Here is a 23,615-nt window from a genome sequence, read left to right as displayed (position 1 = left end):
GTAGCTGCTGCAGAAGTAAAAATGCAACACTGTATACATCCAAAGTTTCTGGTAACATGACATTTGATGAGAATTGCATTAAATGCTGAACTGACATAGGAATATTTTGTCCATTATTAACTTGGGAAATCCTGGTACCAAATCCTTATATTTTCCTTAACCAACAAGCAAAGCAGACGTTCTCACCACTGCACATAAAAAATATGCTGCCTAGAATCTCTTTCTTTAATATTTCCAGATATATAAACACAGAGCACTATATTAATCACAATCGTTCTGTAGAGACACAGGTGGTTAGCCATGCTAGACTCAAGTCAGGCAGAAGGAAGGGTAGAGTGGCACCTTTACTCTTGTTTAGTCTCACCTGCATGGATAGTCAGTATCATCATATAACCAGATCAGTAAATCATGCTCTGGCCTGAGAAGTCAAGGAAGGTATATAACTGCCCTTGGTAGACAAGGTTCTTTGGTTAAATCTGATATCTTTTATTAGACCAACTGAGTAGCTGGAAAAAAATGTCTTAGTGAGCTTTCAAGTTTAAAAACCCTTCATCAGGCTGAGAAAGCATCTGCAGTTGGTGTGTGCTCTTCCTGGATGTAATGAATAGTAAAGAAGCCAGAGGCTGGTATTGTAGCAAAACCCCCAGTTTGTTTGTTTTTTCTTTTAAAATGCATTCCCTCCCCATACCCAACCATTTCTGACTTTTTCTTTCCCTCTCTGTTCCCTATAGATAAGTATATGTGAGCTAAGACATAGGATAAGCTTCAGCATTTTATTTTGGTAGCAAGCTGTATTTGTTTTGTTTTTTCTCCTTCCTTATATTATATAATTATTATGTTTATCTTAATTTTTACTGTTCTATATGACTGTTTTACTGATACTATATGATTTAGGCCTACATATGTAAGTTAGCATAAGTCATGTCAAGTTTCCCTTTTGTTTGTCAAGTCTCCATCCTGTCCGCAGGCCCGGTTGTCTAACCCATGACTCACACCTACCCCTCCTATGTAACTTGGGTCCTGAATGAATGGGGATGAATGAGGGTGCTTGAGAGACAATGGCAGTAGGTCTAAAAATAGCTCCCTCTGAATGACGGAACCATCAAGACCAATACCTGGACCAAGGACCCAGCCCTTGGAACCACCCTCAGCATTCAAGAAACAAAAGATGAGACAACCCACCATTGTGCCAAGGCTGCACATGCTCAGTAAGAACACCTGGAGCCCTCTGAGACAGGCCCTCCCCATAGGAGATCAGAGGTAGTCTGCCCCATAAAAGGGGTAGTGAAGACTGACTCCTTGGGACACCCTCTCCATCTGGATTAGCACCATGCCACACAACCTATCCATCCAGAGGCCCTGCCGGTGACCCCCCTCTGGACAACACCTACTGGACAAGGACCCCTTTTCAGCCTCGATACGTAGCTATCACCCCTCACCCCCTCCTCAACCAAGGACTTGGACTCTGCTTCTCTTCCCTACCAGAACTCCAACCCTTCCACTGAGTCTCTTTTTCCTGCTGCCATTGTGAGTGCGTGCGTGCGTGCGTGCGTGTGTGTGTGTGTGTGAACCAATAACTTCTTGGGGCTGTCTAGTGTGTTGCCTATTTAATAAAACTGTTATTTGGATCCCTAAGTTGGGTTTTGCTTTACTATGGTTTGGTCCTGCTCCAGTCTCTGCTCCTCACCCCTCTAACTTCTGTCTCATTTCTCCCTCTCCTGCTTCTGGCCCACTGCCACCTCCACCACCTGTCCTGAGCTCCTCTCTGCCTCCAAACCCCCTGTTTCTTTGCCACTGTCTTATCCCTGCTGCCTTTTCCTTTTCCCCTGAGCAACCAGTTTTCTGCCTCTCTCTCTCTCTCTCTTTCCTGGCTGTCTCTTCCTTTCCACCACTTATCTGCCCCCCACCCCCCCGCAATATCTCAGCTGTCTGCCTCTTCTTCCAGCTCCAATCTACCTTAAGTAACCCCACACCTCAGTTCCTCAGCCAGCTTCTCTCTAGTCCACTGGTTCTGATCTCAGTTCTGGCAATTTTCACTCCCTACACTTTAACTCTCTCTCACCTTAACCTTCCCCCAAGTATCCCAAGTACCCCAAGCACACACATATATACTGTGCCATCCAAGTTAGGAACTTACTTATGCGTAGGTGTCCAAGTTTGCTGATGACACCAAGGTGTGGGGAGAGGTAGGCACACTCGAAGGGAGAGAGAGGCTGCAATTAGATTTAGACAGACTACAGAAGTGGGCGGATGGTAATAGGATGGGCTTCAATGTAGATAAATGCAGGGTGCTGCACCTGGGGAGAAGGAATCCACACTATACATACAAGCTGGGGAGCTCCCCCTTTGAGAGCACAGAGGCGGAAAGGGATCTTGGAGTCATTATTGACTCCAAGATGAACATGAGCCGCCAATGCCAGACCGCAGCCAGCAAAGCCAACTGCGCCTTGTCGTGCATCCAAAGTTGCATCTCAAGCTGGTCCAGAGAGGTGATACTCCCCCTCTACGAGACATTGGTCCAGCCTCAATTGGAGTACTGCGTCCAGTTCTGGGCACCGCACTTTAAGAAGGATGTGGCCTGCCTTGAGAGGGCCCAGAGGAGGGTCACCTGCTTGGTTGGAGGGCAACAGGGCAGGCCCTGTGAGGAGAGGCTGAGGGACCTGAACCTGTTCAGCCTCAGCAAACAGAGGCTGAGGGGGGACTTGGTGGCTGCCTACAAATTTGTTAGGGGAGATCAGCAGCAAATAGGAAGGGTCCTATTCCTCCCCAGCAGCACCTGGGGTGATGAGGAACAATGGCCAGAAGCTCCTGGAGAATAGGTTCAGGTTAGAAATTAGGAGGCACTATTTCACTGTTAGGGTGGCTAGGAGCAGGAACCAACTTCCTAGGGAAGTGGTCCTTGCTCCTACCTTGGGTAAATTAAAAAAGAGGTTGGATGAACACCTGTCTGGGGTCGTGTGATCCCAGCGTGTGCTCCAGCCAGTGGCGGGGGGTTAGACTAGATGATCTATTTATGTTCCTTCTGACCCCAAACTACTATGAAACTATGAAACTAGGTGGGTTGTATGTGTGTGAACTGGTGAGTGTGTGTGTGTGTGCATACATGTAATTGTGTGTATGATATATGAATTAGTGATCTGTGTATGTGTACTGTGTGCGGGTATGGGCAATTGATTTTCATCTAACTTTTGGGATGTATAGTGTATGTGCTTGAATTCTTGAAGATAGGTATGCATGTGCCTAGGCTAGTTTGGATGTGTATGTTCCTGAATTGGGGGGGGTGTAGGTGTGTGTGGGTGGGTGTGCATCCAAACAATTTTTGAGTGTGTGCATGTGCAATTGTGCACAACGCCCTCCTGTCTAACAGCGCAATATTGAAATCCTGAGGGTTGGCCTGGCTCCACAGGGCAACAGTATGCATGTAAGAAAGCCAGTTGGTGAAGATGTAAATTGAGGAGTCAGTGGGTGAGAGAAAGGCTGGGGGGGAGGGGGATGAATGCAGCAGGTAAATAGTGGAGAGGTACCTGGGGAGTCAGATGTCAGGCAGGTTATAGTGTGTCATAAATCCCATATTTAAATTTAGTCCATGATTTGTTTGTATCCAGGAAGTTGAAGTGAAGTTCATAGGCTCATCTGTGCAAAGTGTTTTGTAAATTCCCCTTGAGGATTAGAACTGAGAGATTGAAGAGAGAGTGGTTTTCTTGTAAGAAATGGGCCCCCACCAGTAATTGGATATTCTTTTGTCTTTAATAGATTTCCGGTGTCCATTCATTCTGGTGCGCAGTTGTTTGGTCTCTCCTATGTATTTTCCATCAGAGCATTTGATGCATTGGATGAGGTATATTACATTTCTGGAGGTGCAGTTGTAAGGAATGTTGATGGCTCTGTTGTGGGGTGTAGTAATTGTCGGGGTGGTGGAGATATGTTGGCAGGTTTTGCATTTCTTGTCATGGCATGGTCTGGATCCATGGTCTGGATCCATACCAACTTACATATCTGCACAGAACCAGCAATCACCCTAAACACACCAAGAAAGATGTGATATACAGCAAAGTCCTCAGATACCACTGAATATCCACTGAGAACACCTAGGACTGCCACCTCACATATCTTAAAAAGGCTTTCACTCAACAAGGACACTCCTCCAGAGAGACTGATCCCACATTTGAAAGAGCTACCCAGATACCACATGAAGAATTGCTACAGTACAGAAGGAAAACCCCCATGAATTGCACATCACTGGTTATGACATATCACTCCTCCCTCGAACCTATATGGAAAATCCTCAAACAACTGCAACCCATACTCCCAGCAGTGTGTTTCCCACTGCTGCATGAACTCCCAGGCAAGCATGGGGAGGGGGGCATGTGCCCCCCCAGATCTGTGCGTGGGGCAAGGGTAGACTGCTGCTGCAGGCTTTGCCTTGGGCACCAAACTTCCTTGCCCAGCACTAATAAGAATTAAAACTGGAACAAGTTCAGATAAGAGTTACTAAAGCTTCTGCATTAGGAAGCAGACTGCTTGGAGCAGCACAGCACACTTAAGAATGTTGCTGTGGAACATGGTACGTTTACTATGTAGGCACGGCCTATAAATATATTGTAGGTAAACACCAGCGAGGGAGATAAATTAAAGAACTCAGTAACAACACTGGCACAAGAAGAAATGGGCATGAATAAATTAAACTGGAAATTAGAAAGAGGTTTCTAATTAACAGAGCAGTCAGGTTCTGGAACAGCCTTGTAATGGGAGGACTGGGGACGAGAATCCTAGTTAGTTTTAAAATGGAACGTGATTGGTTTCTGAAAGGGATTATATAACATATAGCCTCCTGTAGTGGAAGACTGGATTTGATGACCTGGGAGACCCTCTACCAGTCCTATGTCTCTATGAATAAATATTAAAGTTAGCCAGAGAAGGGAACAGATATTTCATATCAGTAATAATGTATTTAGAATGACAAGCAAAGTGTTAATCAAGAACATCAAATAAACGGAGTAAGCTGAAAAATAGGATTTGCCATTCATGGATTTTTTTTTTATTTCTACTGAACTGGAAGATCTCCAGACCTTGCAGGCTGCTCAGCTAAATCTATGTTCTCGTCAGTGTCACAGACAGTAGTAGGTATGAAATTAGAAAGAATCTCAATCCCCTGAGATCTCCTGTGTTGCTGACTGCATGTCTACCAAAAGGCTAGTTTCCAATAGCAGTTTAAGTTAATTTGTACTTGCTGAAGGACTCACAGTGAGAAAAAGTGCTGGCCAAGAAGCAGTATAGACACGGGGCTCCCCGTCACAAAACTAGTAGCCCAAGACCTCCCAGTAAAAGGCCATACTCCCCGAGTGTCTGTACAAAGATCAGAATTAAACTTCTCCTGTAGAGTTGTGACAAACAGAAATTAATGTTGTAAGGATACAAACCCACCTTGTTTAACTGTGGAATACAGTGACAGTACATCAACACATTTCATGCTGAATCCCTGATTTCATTAACTTTTAGACTAACAGAATGCAATTTTATGCAGCCTAATAAATGAAAACGGAAAAACAAGAAAACAATGCATGGTTATTTTCTTCCTAAATTCAGTTCACCTAGTGCTTAAAATCCAGACTATAAAACCTTATGAAAATTAAATACTTATTAAAATAATTAAATCAATTGCATTACCATAAGGGGTAACAATGCTTTTATCATCCCAGTCACGTAAGCTCTTAACCTGAATGCAAGTCATCAGCAGGGATCCTACTTTTCTCTGATTTAAAAAAATCCCCAATTTTCAGATTTAAAAAAGTAACTCAAAATCCACATTTTTCTGCAATTAAAATTAAATGCCATTGTATACATAGTTCCAGCCTGCAAGGCATGGTGGGGAGCAGAAGTACAGTAGTCAGGCAGGGGGCACCATATGCATGTGAACATGCCCGTAGATACTAGGCAGCCTGCAGTGGGTCCCACAGGTAAGTCTGGCACGGTGGTGGAATTGAGGACCCCATAGGCAGGGAGGGAAGGAGGGAGGGAGCTGGATAGGACTAGGACTGGGGCTGCTGCCCAGCCTGGGTGATGCGTGGGGCTTGGAGCTGGGGACTGGAATGTGCAGCTGCAGAGCCCGGGCTGGGAGCAGAATGGAGCTGTGGGTGGCTCATCTGAGCAAGGGGGTGAGGGCTGGCTCCCCACCAATGCGCACACTCCCAGGGAAGTGCATATGATCCCAAGATTTGTGCACAGAGTGGGGGAGGGGTGGACTTCCCGCTGCAGCCTCTGGCTCCCTACCCTGCTGCCCTTCCCCCCGGGGCCTCTGTGTCTCAGGGAGCAGGACCCAGTGCACCAGGGCAGAGTGGGGTGGGGCAGGGAAGCTCAGTGCCACTGCCACAAGCCCTACACTACCACAGTAAGGTGCCCCCTGCCTGCCTGAAATCAGCAGGTGTGGTGGCGTCAAGGGCACCTCACTGTGAAGGTGCAGGGCTCATGGCGGCAGCATTCAGCCCCGCTCTGCCCTGCTGCACCGGGTCCTGCCTGCTGGGCTGTAGAGGCCCCAGGGGAGGGCAGCAGGGCAGGGAGCCTCAAACCCACAACCCACCCCTACCCCATGCACAAATCTGTGGGGCATGTGTTCCCCATACCCCAAACCAGGAGTGCACACAGCAGCAGGCAGGCAGCCAGCCTACCTGCTGCCCAAGCCCACAGCGGGCAGCCTGCACACGCCTCCTCCACGGGCTCCACACCAGCTATGTTGCTCATAGGGGAGGGGGGTATGGGCTCTGCGGTCCATGCTGCCGCAGCAGCTGCCACCTCCCAGGGATGGCAGCCAGGCCTCAGGCACTGCTGCGGGGAGCAGAAGCCTGCAGACCCAGGTCCTTGGCCCTGTAGCCCTGGCAGGTGGGAGCCCCATCCAACAGGGCTGGGAAGGGAGGAGAGGGGAGGGCAGCCACACCTGCGTCTTGGTGAGCAAATGGGGGCAGGGGAACTCTGATTTTCCATGATGAAAAACCTAAAAACAAATGCCAAATTTTGTAGGTATTAAGTATTTATTTCGTTACAGCGATTGAGGCACTGGTAGGCTTCCAAAATGCTTAAAAAAATGTAAGTATATCAATAAAACATTGTGTTTAACTGATACCTATGTGTATAGTAGCATTTCATTTTAATCACAGAAAAACAAGGATTTGGGGGGTTTTAATTTGCCATTTTTATCAGACAATTTGAGAATTGTTACAAGGCCCCCAGTGTGACTGGCTCACGCAGTGTAAAAAGGCACCCAGACCAGCCGCTCTGCTCAGCATATCCTACACCTGCTCCTCCCAGTTTGCTGTTCCTAGGTTTGGCTGCTGCTTACCCTGGCAGACCTGCTGGGCTCTTTCCTCTAACACTTGCAGCAACCCATCGTTTTTTCTTCCCCTTCCATATTTCCCCCGGATTCTTCCGTTCCTGCTTGTTCGCTGCAATTCTCTCTCTTAGCCCTGATTTTCCAAGGCTGGAGAAGAGCAAGACTGGTGGGTTACTGCTCCCAGCTCCCACTCTCTGGCCCGCGCGCTGCCTGTATCGCCAGCCTTGGGGCCTGCTCATCCCGCACACCCCCCCGCACGGAGCTGCGTGCGCCCATGGCCGGGCTGGTGCTGCCCGCGGAAGTGGAAGAGTTTAGGACGCGCTCGAGGTCGGCACTGCCGAGAGGTGGTTCGGCTGCAAAGTCTGGAGGGCTCCCGGGAGCGGTGGCGGGTTGCTGGGGCGGGCAGGGCGGCGGCTGGGAGCGGGCTGAGGGCGCTCATGCGGTTGGTGCGTGGCAGGGGACCGGGCTGCTCCGCTATCGCTGTGGCGTGTGCCGCGGAGCACCCCTGCGAGCAGTCCGGACGCGCGCCACGAGCCGCCTCAGCTCCTGGGGGCGGGGCCACAACCAGGCGCCGGGATCAGGAGGCGGGTCGCTGCACAACGTCATTTCCGCTCCGCTGCGCTCTGCGGAGCCGTGGCGGCGCTGGTTGCCATGGCAACAGCCGTGCCCGCCGCGCGCCGGCCATGAGCGCCCTGTCCCTCGGCCGCGAGACCTGGCCGGGGCCGGGGCCGGGGCTCCGCCCGTCCGAGCAGACCCTGGAGCTCCTGGCGCTGCCCTGCTGCCTGGAGGAGCTGGAGGCCGCGGCCCGGTACCGAGCCCACTTGCCCCCCCGCGAGTCCCGCCTCCCGCCGCGGCTGGTGCAGGCAGGGCGGCGCCGCCCGCAGGCGGGTCCCTCGCGCCCGCACCCCTCGTCCCGCGGGCCTAGCTGTGCTGAGCAGTGGGAGAGGCCCTCGAGGCGTGGGGTTGTGCCTGTTCCTAAATCAGCGGTTCCCAGGCTGTGGGTCGCAACCCCAAATGCAGCTGCAACATGGGGAGGGGCTGTGGGTGGGGAGATGGGGCCAGACGAGGGGTCATGCTGAGGAAGAGTTTGGGAAGCTGTGTCCTGAACCCTCCAGGGGTCCTCAGGAGCATCTCTCTAAGAGCTGTCAGTCTCTCTGCCTCTGCCTCTCTCTTCCTGTTCTTCTCAGATGTCTGCCTTTAAAGGTGTGTGCTGCTCTCTTTCTGTTCCCCTGCCATCTTCTTTGATACCGTTTAGTTAAAATAAATAGCATTCTTCTGATATGGCAGCTGCGTCCGCTTGCTTATTTTGCATTCGGCAAACTCTGGGGCAGCAACTCTGCTTTTCTGGTAGGCGAGCACAGTAGTGGACAGGGCTGGGCCAGTACCAGAAACCAAACCAGCCTGTTAGTTTAAAGTTCTTGATGAGGGGACTTATGTAGTAGTGGAATCTAAGTTGTTGATCTAGGTTTATTGACATAGTACAAAAATAGAAAGGAACTGGGTGAGTAAAATTAACTTATTCAAATCATTCATTTTTCTGGCTTTGCAAACTGATCATGTTAGATTGAGCCTTGATAGGTCTTTTGTGTATGTAAACAAGGTCAGTTTGAAGAGTAAGAGTGGTTCTGCACCAGTGGTTCTTGACCTTTTTATGCTGAAGAATCTCCTAGCAAAATGCTAGCTTTTATTTTGTACTTGTTTGTTGACTACAGAAAAATAATACAACAATTCTTCTGTTGCAAAGAACTTAGAAAGGCCACAGTAGGTCAGAATGCTTTTATGACTATGGATTCCTATTTGAAATCTCTGGGTTTATCTTGTAAATCCCATTTTTACATCTCATAGTGCTAACATTGCATGGCACCCCATGGTACCCTTGAAAGGATCTCTGAGCACCTTGACTGAGAATTACTGTTCTAAACAAATGCTTTCTAAGATACTTAATTCTGCCCACTGTGTATAGAGCAGTGGTCCTCAACATTTTAGACTCAGGATACCCCTTAGAAAATGCCAGCTCTTACTTTTCACTCTACAATTTTTCTATAATAAAAATAAATGAGCAATTTTTTTTATTGCAGAGACCTCAGAAAGACACAGTAGGTCAGAATACATTTAATACTATGGACTCGTATTTGAAATCTCTGGGTTTATCTTGTGAATCATTGCGCACACACACTGGTGCTAACATTGTGTGGCACCCTTGACAGGGTTTCAAGGCACCCCAGGCTGCCACACTGTCTTGGCTGAGAATCACTGGTATAGAGAGCTCAAGTGCCTAACACAGGGTTTTGGGTTTCACTCGTGGCCAGGAATGTAAAGTTAGGTGCTGTAATGCCTAATGGATCCCTAAGTCTTGTACTGGTTCTTAGCCACTAGACATCTAATTTACCCTGAAATCAAAGGGAGTTCTGCATATAAGCTATTTAGTTAATCTTTGAAAATACAATTCAAAGCCTTCCGTTCTATCAGCACACGCTAAGGGCTAATGTGTTTTCTTGTCAGAGGCGGAACTGGCCTACTTTACCCTGGGTGGTGGCAGCTCATGGTGTGGGAAAGGAGGCCAGGGGTTCACTGCTGAAATTGGCAGATGTTGCTTCCTTTTTTGCCACTGATATGCATGATGAACAGCCATTTAAACACCAGTTTTTGGAAGCAAAAATAGATTACATTCACCCCATCCTCAACAGCAGCAAACCTCTGGCTGCTACTGCGCCCACGCTATACGCTGCTATTGCTGCTCTGCCATTGCTGCTCTGCCCTCTCCGCTGCTGAACTTGAATCTGGAGCAACTGAAGGGAAAATGAAGGGTGCGGGGGGGGGGGGGGGGGGGGGGGGGGCTGGGAACAGGAGGATGAAGTGCCCCTCTAGTTCCATTCTGCTGCCCTTCTTAGGTAGTGCCTGGGACTCATGCCTCACTTGCCCACCCGTTGTTACTCTTCTAATTCCTGTAGTCATGAAGTGTCATGGCTGAGCCTGAAGAATTAGTGTATGAATAAAAACAAGATTTTATACTACTTTGAAGACTCTCTTGCTGCTTAATGCAAGAATATCTATTTCAACAGGCACCCATTTTGAATGAGTAAAAGTGAACAAATATTTTTGAAGTGTTTTGTTTTGAAATGAGTTCTTAACCAGATGAATCAAATTTATTCCAAAGGTATATTTAATCAGTACACTTAGTCCTTAAATTCCATCATCCCAGGTAGTTAAGTAGCCCCATTTTACAGATATGAAAAAGTACACAGAGGCTGTGTCCCCCTGTTTATTTCCCTGCAGATAAGCTCAGGGAGCTGCAGCCATGGCACTCCTGCAGTTGGGAGCCTGGCCAGCAGCCAGAACATGGCTCTGGCAGGCCAGGCTCTGGTTTTGGGCAGTGTGCGCTACCACCACATGTACCACTCCGCTTTTTTAAGGTGTGGGTTTTGTTGACCCCAGGATTTCCTGGGGTCAACCCTCCCAACCCCCCATGCTGTAAGGTAGCAATGCGGAGAATGCCACACTTTGCATATGTAGGCATCGCAAACTATATCCACACTTGTATGGACGCAGCCAGAAAGGTTAATTGACTTGCTTCAGAGTAGACACTGAGTCAGTGGCAGAGCCTTGTTCAGAAGCAGAGTTTTAACTTCCTATCATGTGGGGACTGAGAAAACTATAATTGCAAGAGGTCAAATGAGTCAGTAACAGACCCGGGATTAGACATAGAGTTTCTGGCTATCAAACATGAAAATAGTGCTAGGAATGAACTAGCCACATAGATCCCTGGTGATCTATCAGTAATCCGTAGATCACAGATCAAAGTTCTTGATATGATAACACTTGCCATTCAGAGTATTTCAGAGGGTCTCATGGTGGAGCAGCTTCTGGAAGCATTCTAGTCCACTAGCATTGTTTCACCTAACAAAGGGGCTGGCAGGGGAGAGCTCAGTTTAAATCACATTTTGCCAACTGCTTTACAGTTAAGAGTAGATGCCTTAACTTTGAGTTTAAGCTGACACGTCTGCCCTGTGGCAAGTGAAATCTCAGCTTGATCTTCCCTCCATACTCTCTTAATATTTTAAGGGGGGTGTTGTCAAAACTTTGTATTTTTCCCCCTCAAGATTAATTTAACTAGCCAGATGCACTATTTCTGAGAGGTTTGAGTCAGCTGACTGAGTGAGGTCAAAGGAGGGATTTGGCCAAGAATGGGACAGGAAAGCATAGTCTATTGTTATATTTGTATAGCATTTCAAAAGAAAATGAAATGAGATACTAGTTTTCAGTCTCAATTTAGACATGGAAATTAGTTTGCACCTAGGGATTTTTTAAAATGGTAGTTAGCAGTTTGTATAGAAGGCAGCAGTTACATGCCATGTGCCTTGATGCTGGGTTTTTGGCTTTTCTGAGATGCAATACATTGAGGTGTTTTAAGTTTGTTATCCCAGTGACTGATCAATAGAAAATCCAGTATGCCCAGCTCTAAAATTTAGTATCTCTTGGACTGATAATTATTTTAAAGAAATGGTGTATATATACAAGTATAATTAGTCACATAATACAGTCTTTCCTGTTGTGTGTACTCTTTCAAGGGCTTACATTTAAGAACAAACCTAATATTCTAGTTTGCATATATGACTAGAAAACTTCCCTTTGTGGAAACAAACATAGGCAATGGAGACTGTAAGCACACTTCCTATTCTGCTCTATCAAATACTACTCATCTCTCTAAAAGAAGTACATTAAGAGAAGCAATAAGAAATATATTTTGGCTAATCATTGCTGGTTAGCTATTCAGGTCTTAAGGGCAGCTTGTTAATTAAGAACATAAGTTAATTAATAATCCATCTTCAATAATTTTTGGTTTTTTTTTTTTCAGGCCTTCCATTTCAGATGACTTAAAAATAGGCTATTTTGTCACAGACCATGCTACTCAAACAGATATCACAGAAGTAGCTGAACTAAAGGAGCTGACTAATACTACGCAAACTCTAGTACAGGTTAGATAGTTTCTCAGGTATCTGTCAAGGTATTCTCTGTTTTGTTGGAGAATATATTCTCTGTCAAAGTAATTTGCACTCTTTAAACTATTTAGGAAATCTAATCTAACTTTTCTTCTGCCCTCATGCATGTTTCATTAAAATTACAGCACCACTCTAACACTACCATTTACTTTACACAAATCTTTGTTCTTCTAATAGAATATGCTAATAACTCCCATTAAAAGAAGTAGTTGTGTAAGAGGCTGGAAAAACCTGTTATCCTAATCAGAGAATGTTATGCCTATGTAAAAAACAAAACAAAAAACCCCCAACAACAAAAGGAAAAACAAACTCTGAACAAGTATATAAAGAATCGTAGAAGTTTAAACATGGCGAACAACAAGTATGTAAGTAAATAGTCTAAGGCCCAGATCCCATTCCACCTACAAGACATCTAACAGGAGAATGTCTGAAGAAATATAGGATGCCATCAGACCTTGCCTACCCATTGTGTGGAAGTAAGGGCACTTTTCTGGGACGTGGGAAATGCCCTCGGGCTGAAGAGAGTCTGCAACTCATATTCTCAAATCCTGGCCAATTACTAAGCTATTGGGCAAAAGATAGATAGGTCCTTCTTCTCCATTTTTTGTGATTTAGGTGCTTAAGTCTAAACTGAAATTACAAAATAGATGCACTAACAGTTTCTCAGACCAAAATAGGATCATACCTACATGCTTAAATGTTGCTTGGTGCTCCTCAGATGCCAAACAGGTGAAATAGCATCAGACCCTAAGTCTTATTTTTTTTCTCCTAGGACTCTAGCAATGAATGTAATGATTTATCGCTGGAAGGGATTGGCCCAACTCAATTAACACCTGTTGTGAATTTGACAATGTGTACATAATACACACGGGAAAGGGGACTGTAAAATAGGACAGAAGCCTTACTCGCACAATATTATGTATGAAAATAAAAGTGATATGACAGTTGATTACTTCCTTCTCCTAGTTTGAAAACAGAAGGTAACAGTTTACCTCAGAAAAGGAAAGTATTGTATGACTTTAGAGGAGCCTATATCTTAAGAACTCTTGACTAGGCTTGTCTTTAATAGTAGGCTTTTCCTTCGCTCTCTCTCTCTCTTTCTTTTTTATCTTTTCATTTATATAATATTATATTTGGTGTGGAGGTATAGGCACTGCATTGGGCATAACTTGCCTCATCCAACATTCTCTTAGTGGCATAAAAAAACAATTCCAGAGAGATTAAGTCCCAGATCCACAAAATTATTTAAGTATCTAACATGGCATTTAGATATCGAAATCCTGCTACATCCAAAATTGTGACCCTCAAATCCCAAGACTAGCTGCTTCCTAATGGTGTGGGTGCCTACAAATCTGGCAACACCTCAGCTTTCAACACTTGCTCCCCCTGTGAAACAAAGTTACCCTCAAATCCCCAGATTAGTTGCTTCCTAATGGTGTGGGGCCTACATTTTTGCTTTTGGCCATACCAAGAAGGACTACTATTTTGGTAGAGCTGAACAGGTGAGTGCCTTTTCACGCCTACACCCTATTGCTGTGAATGCCAATCTTAGCTTTTTATCATCCATCAGGAATGATCGTGCCATGCTCAAAAAGAACATATTACAGAGATGTCAAGTGTGACATTGAGAATACATCACGTAATTTCTTTTTATGATTTGTTTTGTCCTGCAAAGTTGATGACATTTTGCCTTGTATAAACAAAACTTGTTTTTTGGCAAGAAGTTCTTCCAAAATCCTCCTTTTCAGAAAGATGTGCAAGTACTTAATTTGGTTTAAAAGTCAACAAATTTGGCCAATTATTGCCATGTTTGAACAAATCATGAGAACTGGTGCACGTTGCTTTCAGGCTATCTTATTTATTACCAGTAGAAAGAATTGCAGAAAAATATTCTTTGTTGTATATGTAACATCAGTCTTTAAATTTTTAGCTGATTGACTCCCTCCAGCAAGATTTTTTGATCTACAAAAATGTCCTTTGTTCACAATATGAAGAAAAAATACAAGAGCATGCTTCAAATCTTTGTAGACACATAAATGACAGGCTGAAAGACATTGAAGATTTTCATAAAAAGGTACAAAGTAACTTCATTAATCAGTTATATGCATAACATTTATAAGATACATATTTTCATTAATTTATTCTCTGTTTAGATTGTGAACTAATTTTATCTTGTATTATTATTTCTCAAAGGTGTTGACAATAAATAAATGAAGGAAACTTCTACTGCAAATATATAAAATGGATATCCATAAATTTGTTGTCAGGCGAATAGCAGGCCACACTGTCCTCTACATATAAACATCTAGGAAGCTGTCTACAGAAACCTCCTAAATAACAGAATAACTTTTGATACTAAAAACGTACTGTAATAATGAGGATTTTAAAGTAAAAGGACAGTGAAATTGATAGACCTAAATTTTAACCTACCTTTTTTTCTTATGTGTTTACAAAATCTTTATAGTTATTTAAGCAATGGATTATCTTCCAAAGCAAATGCTATAATATCTATTAGTTAACAAAGAAAATTATAGCCTATATCCTAGTATTTGCATACAAGCCCACAGGAACAATCAGAGCAAAACCATCTGTAAAGTAATGATGGCCAGTTTCAAGTTTCCAAGTTATCCCACCTTATGACAGGGGTTTTTTTGACTACAGGAAAATAATAGCACAGTTTTTCTGTTGCAAACCACAACTCAACCCACAACTATGGGTTTCTATTTGAAATCTCTTGTGATTTTATCTTCTGGGTTTATCTTGTGAATTATGTTTGCAAGCCAAACAGTGCTAACATTGAAGAGCTCTCAAGGCACTCCAAGATGCTGCGGCACCCTGGTTGAGAATCACTGCTCTGAACAGTCTGGGTCCTATGTACCAAGGAGACTACCTCTCTTATGTTCTGCCTTGATCCCTAGGTTCAGCCAAGATCAATCTCCTGCAAATACAATCTGTTTACCACATTCTCTTGATGAAAATGTGGGATTTCATTTTTGGTAGTATCTCTTCAGCTCTGGAACTCTCTCCCCTGTGTGGCTCCTCAAAGTGTGAACCTGGACGTCTTCAAAATGTGCTTCAATATGCTTTCATTTGGATAGCCATTCAGCGAGCAAGATTAAGTTGGGATATTGTTTGGGAAAGTGTTTTATATACCTCAATCTATTATTTAATTTTTAAGCTTCTTTTATAAATTATTTTTGTATTTTATTGTAAGCCAGACTCAGGCTTTTTTGGGAAGAGTGGCATATAAATCTAATAAATAAATTACATGACTAACATTTTAAATGATAAGAAGTTCCAGTTTTCAAACACTTGACACATCCAGTAATTGAAATAGTAAGATCTTTGTAAATAAGCCATTTTCATATGTATAAGCTTTGTGCATATCTAAATTTGTTGGGAATTGTTAGTTTTTTTGTTAGGGAAAATGTAATAGGTTTTGCATACAGGTCTCTAAAGTGTATATGCATGTGCATGCACATGGGTGTGTGTAGTATTATTTAGCTAAACATGGAAAAGAGTTTCTTGCACTTCAATGTTATAAGCAAAAAGATGACAAAATATCCTAGGGACACTAATCTAGTAACTTTATGTATGTATATATTTTTAATTTGAGAATTTGGACATCTTTTAGATTTTCCTCAGTGGAAAAAGAAGAAATAATAGTAATGATGGTTTTTAATAGTCTGGACTTTTTAAGCAACCAGTAAAACAATTTCAGTAATCAGTTAAAAATTTTAAATTTCAGAGAGAAGCCCAAATTCGACAAAGCTATCAGCAGCAGCTCTCTGATGCACTTGCTGTTCCCAGAGTGGACTTTGAGGTGGGTTTTAATTATGACTGCTTTGTTAGGAGATCAGTTATCTCACGAGTAAGATGCTGTATTATGCTTTCTACAAGCCACAGAATTTTTAATAGTCAGCGTGACAGTGCACTATATATGCTAAAAAATGTTTTAAATCTGTCATAAGGATAAAGTATTTAAAAATACACTACGTAGAAAAAAGTTCTTTAATTTGTTTCTTTCTTTCATAAGCAGTTGTTTCCTTTTCTGCTGATGTATACGGTACAGCTGGGTTGGGTGCAGATATAGGAGCAAGGGTACAGTACAGCACCATTGAGTACTCCTGCAGACATTAATAATAAAGATAAAGGAAGGGCTTTATCTTTCATTTCTTGCATTGTGAAAACCCACTGATTTCAAATGCAGGACAGGGTGTGGGTAAAACTTGTTCTTGCAGGCTGCAAAAGGCAAAATAAAGAAGTCCAGGCAAATCAGTAGCCCCTTTAAAGGATAGAATATTTGGAAAACTGAATAGATCTTAAGGGAATGATTGAAATTGTTCTAATATTCCAATAAAGAAAGTTCAGATCTTTTTCATTTATATATCTTATTAAATTGGTATAATAACTGCAGATCTGAAAAGAAAAATCTGTGCATATGTGACTAGCTTTTAGATAGGGAAATGTAATAAGCAGAGAAAATACTGTTTGAGTGCAGCATATGAAAGGAAAGTGTCTCAGTGCATTTGGCATTCTGCTCTCAAATCATTGAAGACAGAGTGATGACTGATCATCATGAATTTAAATGACATTCTACTGCCCTCTAGAGACTGTGCTTAAAGATCTGATATATCCCACACCTTTTCATTTAAGCAGATTTCTGATATTAATTTACTAGTAACAGCTATTCTTGCCATCAGGTTCTTGAATTTACCTTTGAAAGAACAGGAAAAAAGACAACATTCTAGAAAGGTGATTCTACACCCTGGGAGAAAACAGTCTCAGCATTTTTACCTTTCTTTGAGATTTCTCTGTTACTGATATAGATAAGAAAGGGAACAGTATTTAACTATAATTGTTGTAGTCCACAGTATATTATGCAGGGGTAGATCCAGGAGTGTTGCAGTCACACGTCCCTTTGGCTGTGCACTGCATGTACAGTGCATTCTCAAAATGGCAGCAGGCTCCAGAGCTGCTTCAAAGCAGGGACTCAAGGCAGACCCAATGCCAATGAGCTCACAGCTTACAGCACATGCAGAGTTCCCAGCATCCAGGATCACAGCAAGGGGTTGTGGCCACATCCCCTTTAGTTGTGAGACACACATACACTCCCTTCACTGTTCATGCACCAAATTCTTGGGGGGGGGTCACACCCCATCACTGCAATCCTGGATCTGCTCATGGTTAACATGGTAATATGGATATAGAAGTATTCAGGTGTACAGTACAATATCAGTGAAAGCCTGAGTAGAAAATAATTGTAATAGGCAGCAAGCTGGAGAAGAGAAGGTCGTTAGAGAATGAAGACTCATCCAGTTGTAAGTAAGGACACGCAAATCTGTAGCTTTGATTGGGACCAATTATCATTTAGCAAAGTTTGCAGAGTTGGACAGAAGAAAGTAAAGTAAAGGAGAGGAAAGTTAAAGTAAAATGGAGAACTGTGAGCATTCAGAGTTTGACTGTGATAGGACGGGAGACCAGAACTTGGCATGATTCAAGTGGCAGGAGGAGAAAATGTATTCTAAAGCAGGGCTGTCCAACTGATGGCCCATGGGCTACATGTGACTTGTAACGGGTTAAACAGCGCCCCCCCGGGGCTCCCACACAGCCACTACTCCTCCCAATAATTCCTGTGGCAGCACAACTGGGGCTCCAAGGTTTCCCCCTTCTCCCACCAGCATTCACTTCCTGTCTGCACCCCACAGGGTAGGGCAGAACAGCCTGTGGCACCAAGAGAGCCCATCTCTTGGTGCGGCAGGGAAGCCTGTGGCTGGGGAACTGAGTTGGAGACCTCTGGCACACACAGTACAGGGAAGGAGTTACCTGCATGCACAATGCAGTGGTGCGGGGGATGGAGGGGTCTGCATATATGTGCAGTGGTGAGGCCCTCGGTGCACAGTGCAGTAGGGGGATAACCAGGTATGCAGTGCAACAGGGGTGTAGGGGCCTACCTGCACACATGGTGTGAAGGGGAGGCTACCTGCGCATGTTGTGTGGCAGGAGGCCAGTGGCTTCTCCTTGTTTAGCTCCTGCTGGTGCAGCCCATGTGGTATGTGGCCCCTGGCCACTGAGAAGTTGTACAGCCTGCTCTAAAGAGAAGTAAGGAGAGGGTTGAGGATTCTGGAAAACAGAAATGATGTTGTAGAAGGCTTTAGCAATAAGCAGGAAAATGATCTGCATCTCTCTTCATCACTCCATGTGGTTTTTTCCATGTGCTCCCCCACTGCACTCTGCTGCACTGGCCTCTGCACCTTTCTGCTCTTGGGGCGGGGTCAGGAAGCAGAGCAGGGAGGGGGAGCCTGGAGACTGCAGCTGCTGTAGCAGGTGGAGCAATGAGGAGAGTGGTAGTGGGTAAGAGTCTAGAGGATGCAAATTAATTGTGTTAACATCCTAGAATTGGATGTCATTGATCTACTCCAGTATGAAAAGGCCAGTTCTGAGAGCAGGAACCAGAACTTGGGAACATAGCATAGTTTAGTCAGGCATAATCCAGCCTTGAGCAAGGGGCTGAACTAGATGACCTCATGACCGGGGATCCTGGTTTTCTCTGTTTAAAAATCAGATTCTCTGGTTAATTTCTCCCCTCCCCCCCACAATTCTCTGGTTGAAAAACCCCAACATCCGCATTTTTCTGTGATTAAAATTAAATGTCTATGTGTATATGTGTGTGTGTATATGTATGTGTGTGTATACAGGCATTTCATTTTATATATATATATCTATATATACACACACACACACACACACACACACACACACACACACACACACACACACACACACACACATATATCAGCTGAACTCAATGCTTTATTGATATATTTACAATTTTAAAGCAATTTGGAAGCCTACCAGTGCCTCAGTCATTATAATATAATAAATTCTAAATACCTGTATATTTTAGCATTTGATTATGGTTTTTTTATTTGAGCTCCTGCTGCCCCCTTCCATCACCAAGATGCAGGTCCAACTGCAGCTGTCCTCCTCCGCTGCTTTGTGGTGCTGAGCAGCCCTGATCTGCCAGTGCCCTTCCCTTGTCCATGCCATTGCCCCTTGCTTCCAAGCCACAACCCCCCCAGCCCTGCTGGTGCCCTTCAGTCCAGACCTGCAGCCTCCTGGCCCTGCCAGTTCCCCTCACTCCCAATCCGCAGCCCCTACCTCCCCCTAGCCGTAACAAAGGGGGCTCCCAACTGCCAAAGCTACAGGACACAGTGGCTGCAACCTGCCTGCTCCCTGACCTGTGGGTGCCAGCTGCAGCCAGCCAGCAGCACCTGAGTCTGGTTCACTCTACCCCCATGGGTGGCATGTATGGAGTGGAGCTGAGTGGAGCCCATGGGGGTGGGAGAGGATGTAGGCCGCCTGCTGTGGGATTCATGGCTTCCTGCCCTGCTGCCCTTCCCCCGGAGGCCTCTGTGGCCCAGTGGGCCAGATCTCTTGCAGGAGGGTGGATAAGCTCAGGGAGAAGCCATGGCAAGGTGAGGCTGCTCACCCAGCAGCAGTGGGGGTGGTGGCAGTGTGGAGTTGTGCCCCCCCCCCCCCCACTGCAGCGGTGGGCAGGGGAGTACCTACCTTAGGTGGCAGCACTGGCACTGAGCTCCCGGTATAGCAGAAAGCCCCCTTTTCCTCTTGCTTGCAGTTGCTCTCCCCTCCTTGGATATGTTTTTCCTCTTCTACCTTTTCTTCCTTCCTCTTTCTTTCACTTTAAGCTAAGGAATTGTGTTTTAAAATTTGTATGTGTGCATTTTATATCTCCTCTTGTATTTTGGTATTTTTATCTATTTGTGTGCCATGGCATTACTTTTGTAGCTTATATTTTATACTCCTCACCTTTCAACTAAATGTGTTTAGTTTCAGAAGTAAGTTATACATTGTAACAATGCTAACAAGGGCAGGAGTCAAACTCCCTATATCAGGCAGGCCCCTGAAAGAGCGAGTGAATCAGTGATTGAATGCGTAACACAGTAGCAGACAGCGATTAACACCTAGGAAAACCGCAGATCAACCAATGAAAGAAATCAATAGAAGACAATGTAGCAACCAGGAAATCTCTACACGTCACTGTTCAAGGGCTAGAAGCCCTGGTCTGAGTTATTCGACACCGGGGACCAACTTTTGGGATGAATATCTCCAGATCGGCCGCTCCCAGAGCCCTATTCAAAATTCACCAACGGACTCCCAAACCTGCACGTACATGCAGATGACCCCTGGAGCTGACAGATGCCATCCAGTAGCCACCGAGGGGGAAGTCCCATGAGAGTCAATGACCCCTGGATTGGGCAAACCTGAAAACTGGGGAGTTGCCAAAGTCTGTCAAGGACAGATAAAAAGCAGTGAAAAGTGACCCTCGGGGGCACCCTCTTGATCTCCAACTTGACCAGCACCCGACCTGTCCAGCCAGAAGGACCAGCCGGCGACCCCCTTCTGGAAGATAACACCACGCTGAAAGAAGCCTCAACGGCAGACTCCAGCACCTGTGGGATAGGTATACCTGACTCTTGTAGCTCGCTACTGTGTGTGTGTGTGTGCGTGTGTGTGTGTGTGCGTGTGGACCAGCCCCAAGGTTTATGATTTAACTTCATTACAGTGTTTGAATCCGCCTAATAAACCAGAATTTTAAGGATCCTGAGTTGGACATTAGTAGCCAACACCGGTGGCGACTGCATTGAGCCTCCCCATCCTGCTCTGCCCTCCCACACCGGGTCCTGCCCACCTATGGACAGGCCCTGCAGCTACGCATTCCTGCCCAGGCCCCAGGAACCTCCCTGGCTGTGCAGTATCTCCAGGCCCAGCCACTGACCCTGTCTCATTCCCTCACTGTGGCAACCTCAACCCCTACCTCCAGTGTTGCCTATGCTCACCCCTGTAGACTTACCTGCAGGCTGCTGGGGGAGCTGCTCACCACTGCTGCCTGGCTGTATTGCTGGCCTCACATGTGCTTGGCACCCCCTGCAGCCCACTCCCTGGAATTCTGCCAGCCTGCAAGGGGAAACCCCTAGTTTCCCACATTTTTCTCCTTTAAAGGAGAAAAGCTGCATTTTTCTGTGGCAAGCAAAAAACCCAGATCCCTGTTCATGGGGTCTCTTTCAGCTCTACTTTACTATGATTCTATGCCTGCTCCCACCCACATCTGAGTACCCTAAGGAATAGGCTACACAATCTGGTCCCCTTTTTCTTGCCCTCCTAGTCCCATGACTCATACCCTCTTTGCTTTTTAATGGCCCAGCTTCAGCAGGAGGAGTGAAGGGTGCCCCAGTTGTCTGTTGCTTAGAGCACGCTTATGGCAGGCGAGAGATGTGGGTTTATAAGCCCTGTTGCTGAGGTCAGTCTGAATCCATGTTTCCTATTTCCTGGGGGATGTAGGGAGGCATAGGGGTGTTGTTACATGCCCCTTCAGCTGTGTGGCATGTGCAGTGACCTCTCTGAGCTCACTGGTTTGTCAGAGTGACTCCTGGCTGTAGCCACCCCTTTTGCATGGTTCTGTTGAATTTGGCAGCAGGAGAAAATGGGTTGGGGAGGTAGGGGAACAGCAGTGACATTTATCCCTGGATTCCAGAGCTGCACCAGAGTGGTGGTTCTAGCCAGGAGCCACCCTGCCAAGCCAGTGTGGACAGAGAGCTTGCTGTGCATGTGCCATACAACTAAAGGAGAGTGTGGCCACCACCCCTGGATCTGCACATGCAGAGAAGTGTTGTAACCATTTAAGTATTTGGCAAAAGGTGGGCATCCCCACCAATATCATAAGGCTGTACATGAGCAGTGATCACTAAATCAAGCATCTAAGCTCCACTAAGGGGTAGAAGTTCAGCTATAACCCTGTGCTTAGACTGCAGAGGGAGGTTAGGTACCTACACTTCCTTTTGATCTCCCTCCCAATGCAAATACCTGATGTTTAGCCATTGTAGTACCTAGGTTGGAGACACCTAGAGAAGTGCTTCTCTAAATCTCATCCAGCATCTATAGTAGTGCTAACTTATTTTTTAGACTGAAAACTGCTTAATCATCCTTGTCTGGTACTGTTGAGCCCCAGCTCAAGTCTGGGATTGTGCCCGGTATGCATAGGCCAATAAAGATACCAGGGGTGAAAGTACAAAGAAAGTTTATTGCTAGCAATAAAAGGTGCGAGCAGAATAATTTCAAGTAACAAGCACACAGATCACTATTTCTAAGCATCTTTTAAAAAGGAGTTTTCAAGTTCTCACCAGCGTATTTGTTTGCTGATTGGTTGTAAGGAGTGACACAAGAAGTTCTTTACTGAGCGTGTCTCTATACCTGTGTTTTAGCTATGTATCTCATTTACATACATGTATGTTTCATTAGCATACTTTTTCCCCACCTAGGGGCGTGATTTTTTGTATTTTAATGAGCTCTTTAACCCAGTACCCTGGCTTCTGCTTTTGTTTTCAAGCCCCCTTTATCTCAGACTGTCTCCTCCTTATCATTGCAGATAGACATTCGTCACATAACATTCTGTTTTGCTTCGTCTCTGAGTAGTGGTTTCTAGGTCACTCCTTACATTCCCCCCTCTGGAGCATTTTTAATTATTATTATTATGATTGCTCCATTCAATTTGGCTTAACACAAATCTTTCAGCGTAATATAATTCTGTAAAATTTTCAAAGGGGTTGGTACTGCGATTAAGCATGAGGTAAAAACCAGGTGAGCATTGATCCCTCCCGCTAAGCAGAAATCCGTTCTATTTAAAATTTCCCAGGCCAGATAAATCCAGACATTTTCCTGAGGGTCAAATTTTTGTTGTAAAAGGTTTTCCCTTCTCATGAGAAGGAGTGGACAGATCAGGATGTCCCACAATAAAACCTTGACCAATTTCATGATAAGGGCTGTAAAACTTGATCAAAAATTGACAAATTATTTAAAGTTCCTTTCTTCTGAATAGGAATTTTAAGTCTCTTATTGGCTCCACCTTCCACTGTTCTCTGCCTCCAGTCCCGGAGTCTGCAGGGGTTCCTTCTTGTTCTGGTCCAGCCACCGGCTTTAGGCGACTAGAATGTATCCAAGTCTTGATTCCCTCGAGCTTTGCTGCCGTCGGGGTTGTCAAAAGCACCCTATATGGGCCCTTCCATCTGGCTCGAAGTGGTTCCTCGTTCCAGTCTTTCACAAAGGCGTAACTCACAGGTAATAGTCAGTTTTCCGGGGCAGGAGACTGATCCTGTGTCTGCAGCACGTCCTGTACCTGCTGATGGATGGAAGACAAAACAGAAACCAAAGACCATACATATCCTCTAATCATTCCCTCTCCTAAAACATGTAACTGTTGTTCAGTACCCATG

General features: G+C 45.1%; 1 protein-coding gene across 4 annotated transcripts in view; it reads left to right on the top strand.

Annotated features, from left to right (window-relative positions):
• Window positions 1–7,961: 7,961 nt before the first annotated feature.
• The window catches only part of C5H10orf67 (chromosome 5 C10orf67 homolog), a 103,393-nt gene continuing 87,739 nt past the window's right edge, over window positions 7,962–23,615 (top strand). For 3 of the 4 annotated variants that reach the window (XM_059729079.1, XM_019497764.2, XM_019497760.2), the window contains exons 1-4: window positions 7,962–8,132; window positions 12,180–12,300; window positions 14,255–14,398; window positions 16,073–16,147. In XM_059729079.1, the coding sequence (XP_059585062.1) occupies window positions 8,008–8,132; window positions 12,180–12,300; window positions 14,255–14,398; window positions 16,073–16,147 (465 nt within the window). In that variant the 5' untranslated portion in view covers window positions 7,962–8,007. The other variant, XM_059729077.1, reaches the window with a different exon arrangement.

Source organism: Alligator mississippiensis, chromosome 5, assembly GCF_030867095.1.
Source record: "Alligator mississippiensis isolate rAllMis1 chromosome 5, rAllMis1, whole genome shotgun sequence".
Taxonomy (NCBI): Eukaryota; Metazoa; Chordata; order Crocodylia; family Alligatoridae; genus Alligator; species Alligator mississippiensis.
Note: the sequence above shows the minus strand (reverse complement) of the source record. Positions and strands in the feature narration are given on the sequence as shown.